The sequence below is a fragment of the Pecten maximus genome, chromosome 5, assembly GCF_902652985.1.
Source record: "Pecten maximus chromosome 5, xPecMax1.1, whole genome shotgun sequence".
NCBI lineage: Eukaryota > Metazoa > Mollusca > Bivalvia > Pectinida > Pectinidae > Pecten > Pecten maximus.
The window spans coordinates 45,538,379-45,553,237 of record NC_047019.1 but is presented as its reverse complement, the minus strand read 5'-3'; the positions used below and the strand labels follow the sequence as shown (position 1 = coordinate 45,553,237).

Here is a 14,859-nt window from a genome sequence, read left to right as displayed (position 1 = left end):
TGCTCTGCTATGACAGTGGAAATTCAGATCTGATAGTTTCATTGATGAGATACACTTCTCTGAGGGCAAGATGGCCTCGGGCATTGCTAGGTTAACCTAAGGATTTGATTCTATTATGAGGGATAGGTTTTAGACTAAATTACTAGCCTACAAGATTACCCTGGTCTTTCCTGTCTATTAACACTGATCTGTGGGGTGCCCATTACCTGTTTAGTATGCATAGAAAGTCCTGTTCTAGTCAGTGTAATGCTGTAATCACTGATGGAAGTGGTACATGTAAACAGATTTACTCATTACACACCCGTTTACACAGCATTTCCTAACAACACGCAAGCAGGTCGTTGTAACGGTAGTAATGATTTAGGACTGATGGCATGTCTGTGGGGTATGATTTTGTAGGAGGTTCCCCAAACCCACTCTATAACATAAAATGTGACTTATATTTAAGAATAGCATGGCTAGCATCCATTTCCAAGCTGATTGAGTCACTATGGCCTCAGAAGGTTTGAAGATTTCCTCCTCAGTACTTCCGAAGATGTCACCATATTGGGCATAAAATGTGGTTATATGTACATTTTGGCTGTGGTGCATTTTTTAAATAGAGATTTGTTTTGAGGAGAGTTACATTGGAGATCGATACAGTAAGATTCCATTATGGTCTGAGAAAGAAGTTTATCTTGGCATTCAAAAAAGTCATCTATCAAACCAGTCTATGTTCTTTAGGAATGTTTAGCAGCTAATATGTGAATAAACAAGATATTTCAAGACGAGAATTCCATCTAAAAGCAGCATACAAACTCCATTCAATTATTTTCTCTCGGATCAATGTTTCATGACCAAAGGTTAGAGCTTCTGCCAAATTGCTGTTGATGGAAATTGCCAATGGTTGGTTAAAGTGGCAGGTGATTTGTCAAAGTACAATTCAGTGAGAGGACAGATCAGAGGATCACACAGGGAGAGGACAGATCAAAGGATCACACAGGGAGAGGACAAATCAGAGAATCACACAGGGCGGACAGATCAGAGGATAACACAGCGAGAGGACAGATCAGAGGATCACACAGGGAGAGGACAGATCAGAGGATAACACAGGGAGAGTACAGATCAGAGGATCACACAGGGAGGACAGATCAGAGGATCACACAGGGAGAGGACAGATCAGAGGATCACACAGGGAGGACAGATCAGAGGATCACACAGGGAGGACAGATCAGAGGATCACACAGGGAGGACAGATCAGAAGATAACACAGGGAGGACAGATCAGAGGATCACACAGGAAAGGTGGACTGTCACTGTAAACAGGTTAACAGGGGATAGGTAGATATCCTCATAGGGATTATTGGGAAAATGTCAGTTTATCAAGGATGACAGAAACATAGTCTCTCAAGAAAAGCAGTAATGTTCCATGAATGACAGCCATAATTAAGATGGTTCCATGAATGACAGCAAAAATTAAGATGGTTCCATGAATGACAGCAAAAATTAAGATGGTTCCATGAACGACAGCTGTAATCAAGATGGTTCCATGAATGACAGCTGTAATCAAGATGGTTCCATGAATGACAGCAAAAATTAAGATGGTTCCATGAATGACAGCAAAAATTAAGATGGTTCCATGGATGACAGCAAAAATTCAGATGGTTCCATGAATGACAGCTGTAATTAAGATGGTTCCATGAATGACAGCAAAAATTAAGATGGCTCCATGAATGACAGCAAAAATTAAGATGGTTCCATGAATGACAGTAAAATTAAGATGGCTCCATGGATGACAGCAAAAATTAAGATGGTTCCATGAATGACAGCTGTAATCAAGATGGTTCCATGAATGACAGCAAAAATTAAGATGGTTCCATGAATGACAGCAAAAATTAAGATGGTTCTATGAATGACAGCCATAATTAAGATGGTTCCATGAATGACAGCCGTAAATTAAGATGGTTCTATGAATGACAGCCATAATTAAGATGGTTCTATGAATGACAGCCATAATTAAGATGGTTCCATGGAAGACAGTCGTAATTAAGATGGTTCCATGAATGACAGCCATAATTAAGATGGTTCTATGAATGACAGCCATAATTAAGATGGTTCCATGAATGACAGCCATAATTAAGATGGTTCCATGGATGACAGCCGTAATTAAGATGGTTCCATGAATGACAGCCATAATTAAGATGGTTCCATGGATGACAGCTGTAATTAAGATGGTTCCATGAATGACATCCACAATAAAGATGGTTTCAAATAAAGAATAAGAAATACCAGATACCAAGATGGTCTCTGTAGGCAGGTGGTGCAGACAGGCGGACAGTAAAAGTCAGCTGACTTGATGGTCTCTACAGACAGGGAGACAGTGAAAGTCAGCTGATCTAGTGGTCTCTACAGACAGGTGGACAGTTTGGAGTGTCTCTACAGACAGGTGGACAATTTGGAGTGGTCTCTACAGACAGGTGGACCATTTGGAGTGGTCTCTACAGACAGGTAGACAGTTTGGAGTGGTCTCTACAGACAGGTGGACAGTTTGGAGTGTCTCTACAGACAGGTGGACAATTTGGAGTGGTCTCTACAGACAGGTAGACAGCTTGGAGTGGTCTCTACAGACAGGTTGACCATTTGGAGTGGTCTCTTCAGACAGGTGGACAGTTTGGAGTGTCTCTACAGACAGGTGGACAGTTTGGAGTGGTCTCTACAGACAGGTGGACCATTTGGAGTGGTCTCTACAGACAGGTGGACAGTTTGGAGTGGTCTATACAGACATATTGACAGTTTGGAGTGGTCTCTACAGACAGATGGACAGTTTGGAGTGGTCTATACAGACAGGTAGACAGTTTGGAGTGGTCTCTACAGACAGGTGGACAGTTTGGAGTGGTCTCTACAGATAGATGGACAGTTTGGAGTGGTCTCTACAGACAGGTGGACAGTTTGGAGTGGTCTCTACAGACAGGTGGACCATTTGGAGTGGTCTCTACAGACAGGTGGACCATTTGGAGTGGTCTCTACAGACAGGTGGACAGTTTGGAGTGGTCTCTTCAGACAGGTGGACCATTTGGAGTGGTCTCTACAAATAGCTTCCAGATTATGTTTGAGAGTGTGTTCTGACCCTCAGTCTTTGTCTCTGACTGTTTCATCCACATACAAATGTATAAGTTTGCCTTTTGGTGGCTTGATTGTTTAAACACCAGTCACATGACACTATATTGATTGCAAGAGAATTCCTAATATTGATGTGTTATGACAACACTACAATCTCCTGTCATCAATCAACCCTCCTCTCTTCGAGTTCACTGTCATGGTAACACAATCTGCTATATGGGAAGAACAGAAAACATTTCACAGATATAACTTAATCAACTTTAGTATCGCTAATATAATTTTTAATTAGTTTCCCAAAATTGCTTAAATCTTGTGGCCTTTCAATCGAGAAGGCATCATTTCAGTTAAAAAAATAACTATCTTTAGGTAAGTAAAATCATAACTGACAACTCAATTCTTTGAAATGCTTAAAGTTTTCATTTTAGGGTCAGTTGACTAGACCAGTTAAAATGATATGGTTTGTAATGCTGTTCAGTTTCAGGCATGGCTTACAGCTGGCATACCACTTCACAGAACAAGTGGAGTAGCTGAAACACCCATTGTGTTTCTGCATGTACCATATAAAACATGTGTCTTCCTTTTCCAAGTCCTTCACCCATAATTTTCAATAGCAATCTGTAAGACTTGACATAAATTAGAAATATTACCCCTTGAACAAATTCTAAAATTGATTTCCAGGAATTGCTTCCCACCAGATGTATTGTAGAAAGGTATGTGTGTAGTACAGTAGTAGGGTGATATGTGACTGGTGACCTGTATAGTAGTAGGGTGATATGTGACTGGTGACCTGTACAGTAGTAGAGTGATATGTGACTGGTGACCTGTACAGTAGTAGGGTCATATGTGACTGGTGACCTGTACAGTAGTAGGGTGACATGTGACTGGTGACCTGTACAGTAGTAGGATGATATGTGACTGGTGACCTGTAGAGTAGTAGGGTGATATGTGACTGGTGACCTGTAGAGTAGTAGGGTGATATGTGACTGGTGACCTGTACAGTAGTAGGGTGATATGTGACTGGTGACCTGTACAGTAGTAGGGTGATATGTGACTGGTGACCTGTACAGTAGTAGGGTGATATGTGACTGGTGACCTGTAGAGTAGTAGGGTGATATGTGACTGGTGACCTGTACAGTAGTAGGGTGACATGTGACTGGTGACCTGTTGAGTAGTAGGGTGATATGTGACTGGTGACCTGTACAGTAGTAGGGTGAAATGTGACTGGTGACCTGTACAGTAGTAGGGTGATATGTGACTGGTGACCTGTACAGTAGTAGGGTGATATGTGACTGGTGACCTGTACAGTAGTAGGGTGATATGTGACTGGTGACCTGTACAGTAGTAGGGTGATATGTGACTGGTGACCTGTACAGTAGTAGGATGATATGTGACTGGTGACCTGTAGAGTAGTAGGGTGATATGTGACTGGTGACCTGTACAGTAGTAGGGTGATATGTGACTGGTGGCCTGTACAGTAGTAGGGTGATATGTGACTGGTGACCTGTACAGTAGTAGGGTGATATGTGACTGGTGACCTGTAGAGTAGTAGGGTGATATGTGACTGGTGACCTGTAGAGTAGTAGGGTGATATGTGACTGGTGACATATACAGTAGTAGGGTGATATGTGACTGGTGACCTGTACAGTAGTAGGGTGATATGTGACTGGTGACCTGTACAATAGTAGGGTGATATGTGACTGGTGACCTGTACAGTAGTAGGGTGATATGTGACTGGTGACCTGTACAGTAGTAGGGTGATATGTGACTGGTGACCTGTACAATAGTAGGGTGATATGTGACTGGTGGCCTGTAGAGTAGTAGGGTGATATGTGACTGGTGACATATACAGTAGTAGGGTGATATGTGACTGGTGACCTGTACAGTAGTAGGGTGATATGTGACTGGTGACCTGTACAGTAGTAGGGTGATATGTGACTGGTGACCTGTACAGTAGTAGGGTGATATGTGACTGGTGACCTGTACAGTAGTAGGGTGATATGTGACTGGTGACATATACAGTAGTAGGGTGATATGTGACTGGTGACCTGTACAGTAGTAGGGTGATATGTGACTGGTGACCTGTACAGTAGTAGGGTGATATGTGACTGGTGACCTGTACAGTAGTAGGGTGATATGTGTGACTGGTGGTTTCTATTTGATATAAAACAGATGAAACTTGTCACAAGTTTAGCCCACCATCATCAAATATGTGTTTATCCATAGTCTTTGGTCATTCATCCATAAACTGTCCTTGTTGTTACTTTTTCGTCCAAAGTACCTGAATGATCTCTCTCATTTTTTGTTCTCATTTAGGACCCCGTTTGTTCCTAGTTGTGCATTATCAATTTTGAGACTGATCCTAAAACAAAATAGACAACAGTTGGTCATTTTGAATTTTGGGAGTTGAATATTTTTATCACCATTTCTCGAACTGTTCTCAAAATATCTTTCTCAATTTTCATGTGTGGGCTCCCCTTGATCCCTAGTTGTGCATGTTTATTTTTTAATTTAGACAGTTAAATTTTGTTGTCACTACTTTTTTAGAAAGTTCTTCATGGATTATTTTCAAATTTCATCTGACTTTCATCATGATCCCTTGTTGTGCATGTTCTGTTTTCAAATTTCCTAAGTAAGTTCCTCAAACTTTACTTGAAGCTTGTTATTGTTATTTCTCTTGAGAGTTCTTCATGGTTTGTTCTCAGATTTCATATGTAGGTTCCCCTTGTTTTCAATTAAGAGGAAAAGAGAAAGATGAGCGAAGTAAATCAAAGATAAGTCTTACATAGATCTAATCAATATCCTTTGATCATGGGTGTCAACACCCTTCTGGAATCTCTTGTTTTAACGTTCCTTACCAGAGACCCATAAAGTGATGTCTCACAGAACTGTGACAGATATATAATAATTAATATTTTCTTTTTCCAGTTCAAGATTTTACTGGTGATTACGCCAGCACACATGAATGCTACTCCAGAGTCAGAGGAAATTACTACCAGTCCATTTGGAGGTAAGCTCCCTATCAGGTTGTGCTGGTTTTGTTGTGGTGCGACCCATCCTACCCTGCATGAATCACACTGACAACAATACAAAAGAATATCTACAAGATCACATGACCACGCTCTGACAGTGATGGATGAAATGCATGTACTTTTGTCACTATATTTGGTTTATTAAAACAAAATTTTTAGTTTGTTGCAACTTGCAGGCTTTAATAGTTTTTACACAATGTCGGAAGATCACTTTCAGGCTTTTAGCTTTTATGTCAGATGTAGTCTGTCAATAGATTAAAATCAACAATGGCGCATGCCATGTCACATGGCTGGTAAATGTTGAAGGAGGATTGTGTGACAGTTAAACGGCTACCTCACAGCTAGACTGGTTACTGTGTTAGTGGTGAGTGGTGTTACCATGACAACTAGTGGTTACTGTGTTAGTGATGAGTGATGTTACCATGACAACTAGTGGTTACTGTGTTAGTGGTGAGTGATGTTACCATGACAACTAGTGGTTACTGTGTTAGTGGTGAGTGGTGTTACCATGACAACTAGTGGTTACTGTGTTAGTGGTGAGTGGTGTTACCATGACAACTAGTGTTTACTGTGTTAGTGGTGAGTGGTGTTACCATGACAACCAGTGTGTGTGTGATGTAATCCAGGGGAGATATGATACATTAGGTTGTCAATCTTTGTGTCACTGACTACCCAGCAGCAGTCCCCAGCCACTCTCACATGCACAAGACTTGATTTAACTTATCAATTATATCGATATACCTGGGATTCATTTTGAATTATTTATTACATGAACACAGGAATCCTGATTGATAGCCTGTATTGGAACTATTTTCATCTTTAAATGTCTTCTTTGTACAACCCGGGGATCATAGTTGTGCTGATATGCAATCCCCCCTCACCATTTCATGTCAATTATTTGTTGAAAATTGTTTTGTGAGATGTATGCCCTCTAGATAATCTGTATGAAATAATCACCCGTCATTAAATAAAGTATTGGAATTTCCTGCCATCAAATCAAAAGTGTTGATCAGCCCAATTATGTGGAGAAAGCAGGCAGGCCAGCGCAGGTCTCAGGAGGCGCTGTCAGTAGTACATGTATCATATGGAATGTATCAGAATCACACTTAAAACTCCCTGTTAAGAAGATGTACTTGTCTTAAATACTGTCTCTGCCATAAAAATGTGCATGATTTGTTTTAAAAGCTGTCTATTACAAGGAAATGTGCATGTATTTGCTTTTAAAAATTGTCTCTCCCAAGGAAATGTACATATTTTTGTATAAAAAACTCTTTCTGCCATAGAAATTTTAAAAGCTGTCTCTGCCATGGAGACATACTACTATGATATTCGTCACAGATTTCTGTGTTAGTTGTACAGCATACCCTCCTAACCAGCAGTTGTTGTAGAAATTCACAGACACAGTAGGAAGGGAAACTTTATACAGACTTGTGTCAATACACACTTTCCTAAGTATTTTTGTCAAGATAAGAAAACGCAGTCCTCCTCTATGATGAAGGGTGGCTCAACAGACCACAAACCTCCCATGGCAATCTCCTCAGCTCACAGAATGTGTGTCATTAGGTTTTCATGTTCAATTAAACAAGTCGTTTGTTAGGGACTTAGAGTGCTGAACAGTATCAGACAGAATATAACTCTATGGTCAGTTTATGCTGACTGGTATGGTGTGGCTTGACCAGCCTGAAGGTGTGGCCAGATATAACCTCTATACACTTTATCTCAAATCACACCTTACAGAGAAAATGTTACTGTTTTGTGTAGGTGTCTATGTACCATAGACTGCTGGTAAACACAGACAGCTCCACAATACATAGGTGTTATACCATAGACTGCTGGTCAACACAGACAGCTCCACAATACATAGGTGTTATACCATAGACTGCTGGTAAACACAGACAGCTCCACAATACATAGGTGTTATACCATAGACTGCTGGTAAACACAGACAGCTCCACAATACATAGGTGTTATACCATAGACTGCTGGTCAGTACAGACAGCTCCACAATACATAGGTGTTATACCATAGACTGCTGGTCAGTACAGACAGCTCCACAATACATAGGTGTTATACCATAGACTGCTGGTCAGTACAGACAGCTCCACAATACATAGGTGTTATACCATAGACTGCTGGTCAACACAGACAGCTCCACAATACATAGGTGTTATACCATAGACTGCTGGTCAACACAGACAGCTCCACAATACATAGGTGTTATACCATAGACTGCTGGTCAACACAGACAGCTCCACAATACATAGGTGTTATACCATAGACTGCTGGTCATTACAGACAGCTCCACAATACATAGGTGTTATACCATAGACTGCTGGTCAACACAGACAGATCCACAATACATAGGTGTTATACCATAGACTGCTGGTAAACACAGACAGCTCCACAATACATAGGTGTTATACCATAGACTGCTGGTCAGTACAGACAGCTCCACAATACATAGGTGTTATACCATAGACTGCTGGTCAACACAGACAGATCCACAATACATAGGTGTTATACCATAGACTGCTGGTCAGTACAGACAGCTCCACAATACATAGGTGTTATACCATAGACTGCTGGTCAGTACAGACAGCTCCACAATACATAGGTGTTATACCATAGACTGCTGGTCAACACAGACATCTCCACAATACATAGGTGTTATACCATAGACTGCTGGTAAACACAGACAGCTCCACAATACATAGGTGTTATACCATAGACTGCTGGTCAGTACAGACAGCTCCACAATACATAGGTGTTATACCATAGACTGCTGGTCAACACAGACATCTCCACAATACATAGGTGTTATACCATAGACTGCTGGTAAACACAGACAGCTCCACAATACATAGGTGTTATACCATAGACTGCTGGTCAGTACAGACAGCTCCACAATACATAGGTGTTATACCATAGACTGCTGGTCAACACAGACAGATCCACAATACATAGGTGTTATACCATAGACTGCTGGTAAACACAGACAGCTCCACAATACATAGGTGTTATACCATAGACTGCTGGTCAGTACAGACAGCTCCACAATACATAGGTGTTATACCATAGACTGCTGGTAAACACAGACAGCTCCACAATACATAGGTGTTATACCATAGACTGCTGGTAAACACAGACAGCTCCACAATACATAGGTGTTATACCATAGACTGCTGGTAAACACAGACAGCTCCACAATACATAGGTGTTATATCATAGACTGCTGGTCAGTACAGACAGCTCCACAATACATAGGTGTTATACCATAGACTGCTGGTCAACACAGACAGCTCCACAATACATAGGTGTTATACCATAGACTGCTGGTAAACACAGACAGCTCCACAATACATAGGTGTTATACCATAGACTGCTGGTAAACACAGACAGCTCCACAATACATAGGTGTTATACCATAGACTGCTGGTCAGTACAGACAGCTCCACAATACATAGGTGTTATACCATAGACTGCTGGTCAGTACAGACAGCTCCACAATACATAGGTGTTATACCATAGACTGCTGGTCAGTACAGACAGCTCCACAATACATAGGTGTTATACCATAGACCGCTGGTCAACACAGACAGCTCCACAATACATAGGTGTTATACCATAGACTGCTGGTCAACACAGACAGCTCCACAATACATAGGTGTTATACCATAGACTGCTGGTAAACACAGACAGCTCCACAATACATAGGTGTTATACCATAGACTGCTGGTAAACACAGACAGCTCCACAATACATAGGTGTTATACCATAGACTGCTGGTCAGTACAGACAGCTCCACAATACATAGGTGTTATACCATAGACTGCTGGTCAGTACAGAGAGCTCCACAATACATAGGTGTCAAATGGTCTATCGGGATTGGACAAGACATGGTATGCTGAGCCTCAGAGGATCATGTGATCATAAACTGATGCTTGTAAAACCAACAGTTGGCAATATAACCTAGAAGATGGCTGTCATTGACGTAACCAGGAAGCTGCCAATGACATAACCAAGAAAAAGATGGCTGCCAATGACGTAACCAAGAAGAAGATGGCCACTATTGGCATTACCAAGAATATAGCTGCCATTGATATGATCAGCAAGAGGGCTGCCATTGACATAACCAAGAAGATGTCTGCCAATGACATAATCAAGAAAATGGCTGCAAATCAAAGAAGATGGATGCCAATCACTTTTGTGTTGTTAAGGAAGTATTTTTTAAAAGGCGACTTAATCTTGGGATCCTAGCATACCTATATCTGGGGAATCGTTTTTGAGTTGGAGCTTAAAAATTGACCTGTCCTTCACTACATATGATTGAGGGACAGACAGTAGAGAGATTGAAATGTCAGAATGATTGACAGAATGAATCTTCATGTCTGTCTCCAACCATCATCCCATGCTGACAGGCTGTCCCCCTCACACTGCCCAGACAGGTCTCCAGCACAAGACAGATACCAAACACTTAGTCTGGAGACGAGCAATCATTAGGAAGTCACAGGATACATTAACTGTGTGTCTCTCTTTATAATTCTTTATTTGAGTGTACCGTAGGATTACACAAACATTCTTGTTAAATAGGAAATGGCTAGAGCATGGACAGAAATAAGGAGAGAATGTATTTAGGGTTATATTAATGAGGACATACTGGATACAAGCTAGACATCGCTAGCACTGTTGGTGAGGCCGAGTTCATTATTTCCTTAACGAAAAACACTGATGGAATTTATGTTTGTTGACCGTGTTACAAACACCATAGTATTGTCAGGTGACTGGGCACCACACTGCGGTACACTGCACCACACAGTATACAATATACAGTATACAACATACAGTATACAACATACAGTATACAACACACAGTATACAACACACAGTATACAACTTACAGTATACAACACATGATATACAACACACATACTACAACACATGCTATATACAACACATATAATATAACACGTGCTATACAGCACACAGTATACAACATACAGTATATAATATACAGTATACAACACACAGTATACAACACACAGTATACAACACACAGTATACAACACACAGTATATATATAACACACAGTATACAACACACAATATACAACATACAGTATACAACATACAGTATATATATAACATACAGTATACAACACACAATATACAACACACAGTATATAACATACAGTATACAACATACAGTATATATATAACACACAGTATACAACACACAATATACAACATACAGTATACAACATACAGTATATATATAACACACAGTATACAACACACAGTATACAACACACAGTATACAACACACAGTATACAACATACAGTATATATATAACACACAGTATACAACACACAGTATACAACATACAGTATATATATAACACACAGTATACAACACACAGTATACAACACACAGTATACAACACACAGTATACAACTTACAGTATACAACATACAGTATATATATAACACACAGTATACAACACACAATATGCAACACACAGTATACAACACACAGTATACAACACACAGTATACAACATACAGTATATATACAACACACAGTATACAACATACAGTATATATACAACACACAGTATACAACACACAATATACAACATACAGTATACAACATACAGTATATATATAACACACAGTATACAACACACAATATACAACACACAGTATACAACATACAGTATACAACACACAGTATACAACATACAGTATACAACACACAGTATACAACACACAGTATATATATAACATACAATATATATATAACATACAGTATACAACATACAGTATACAACATACAGTATATATATAACACACAGTATACAACACACAATATACAACACACAGTATACAACATACAGTATACAACATACAGTATACAACATACAGTATACAACACACAGTATACAACACACAGTATATATATAACATACAATATATATATAACATACAGTATACAACATACAGTATACAACATACAGTATACAACACACAGTATATATATAACATACAATATATATATAACACACAGTATATAACATACAGTATACAACATACAGTATACAACATACAGTATACAACATACAGTATACAACATACAGTATACAACATACAGTATATAACATACAGTATACAACATACAGTATACAACACACAGTATACAACACACAGTATACAACACACAGTATACAACACACAGTATACAACGTACATACAGTATACAACACACAGTATACAACATACAGTATACAACATACAGTATACAACATACAGTATATATATAACATACAGTATACAACATACAGTATATATATAACATACAGTATACAACATACAGTATACAACACACAGTATACAACATACAGTATACAACATACAGTATACAACACACAGTATATATATAACATACAATATATATATAACATACAGTATACAACATACAGTATATATATAACATACAGTATACAACATACAGTATACAACACACAGTATACAACATACAGTATACAACACACAGTATACAACACACAGTATACAACGTACATACAGTATACAACACACAGTATACAACATACAGTATACAACATACAGTATACAACATACAATATATATATAACATACAGTATACAACATACAGTATATATATAACATACAGTATACAACATACAGTATACAACACACAGTATACAACATACAGTATACAACATACAGTATACAACACACAGTATATATATAACATACAATATATATATAACATACAGTATACAACATACAGTATATATATAACATACAGTATACAACATACAGTATATATATAACATACAGTATACAACATACAGTATACAACACACAGTATACAACATACAGTATACAACACACAGTATACAACACACAGTATACAACGTACATACAGTATACAACACACAGTATACAACATACAGTATACAACATACAGTATACAACATACAATATATATATAACATACAGTATACAACATACAGTATATATATAACATACAGTATACAACATACAGTATACAACACACAGTATACAACATACAGTATACAACATACAGTATACAACACACAGTATATATATAACATACAATATATATATAACATACAGTATACAACACACAGTATACAACACACAGTATACAACACACAGTATATATATAACATACAATATATATATAACACACAGTATATATATAACATACAATATATATATAACACACAGTATATAACATACAGTATACAACACACAGTATACAACACACAGTATACAACATACAGTATACAACATACAGTATACAACACACAGTATACAACATACAGTATACAACATAAAGTATACAACTTACAGTATACAATACACAGTATACAACACACAGTATACAACACACAGTATATATATAACATACAATATATATATAACATACAGTATACAACACACAGTATACAACACACAGTATACAACACACAGTATACAACACACAGTATATATATAACATACAATATATATATAACACACAGTATATATATAACATACAATATATATACAACACACAGTATACAACATACAGTATACAACACACAGTATACAACACACAGTATATATATAACATACAATATATATATAACATACAGTATACAACACACAGTATACAACACACAGTATATATATAACATACAATATATATATAACATACAGTATACAACATACAGTATACAACATACAGTATACAACATACAGTATACAACACACAGTATACAACATACAGTATACAACACACAGTATATATATAACACACAGTATACAACACACAGTATACAACACACAGTATATATATAACACACAGTATACAACACACAGTATACAACATACAGTATACAACACACAGTATACAACATACAGTATACAACACACAGTATATATATAACACACAGTATACAACACACAATATACAACATACAGTATACAACATACAGTATATATATAACATACAATATATATATAACATACAGTATACAACATACAGTATATATATAACATACAGTATACAACATACAGTATACAACACACAGTATACAACACACAGTATACAACACACAGTATATAACACACAGTATATATATAACATACAATATATATATAACATACAGTATACAACATACAGTATACAACACACAGTATACAACATACAGTATACAACACACAGTATACAACACACAGTATACAACACACAGTATACAACATACAGTATACAACACACAGTATACAACACACAGTATACAACGTACATACAGTATACAACACACAGTATATAACACACAGTATACAACACACAGTATACAACATACAGTATACAAAACACAGTATACAACACACAGCATACAACACAAAGTATACAACACACAGTATACAACATACAGTATACAACATACAGTATACAACACACAGTATACAACACACAGTATACAACATACAGTATACAACATAAAGTATACAACTTACAGTATACAACACACAGTATACAACACATGCTATATACAACACACAGTATACAACACACACTATATACATCATACAGCATACAACATAAAGTATACAACTTACAGTATACAACACAAGCTATATACAACTTACAGTATACAACACAAGCTATATACAACACACAGAATACAACTCACAGAATACA

At 37.7% G+C, this 14,859-nt stretch overlaps 1 protein-coding gene across 1 annotated transcript in view; it reads left to right on the top strand.

Annotated features, from left to right (window-relative positions):
• LOC117328480 (proto-oncogene tyrosine-protein kinase ROS-like) overlaps positions 1 to 14,859 on the top strand; it is a 132,407-nt gene that overhangs the window by 72,086 nt on the left and 45,462 nt on the right. The window contains exon 6 of the mRNA XM_033886014.1: positions 6,024 to 6,105. Within this exon, the coding sequence (XP_033741905.1) occupies positions 6,024 to 6,105 (82 nt within the window). The remainder of the gene's footprint in view (positions 1 to 6,023; positions 6,106 to 14,859) is intronic.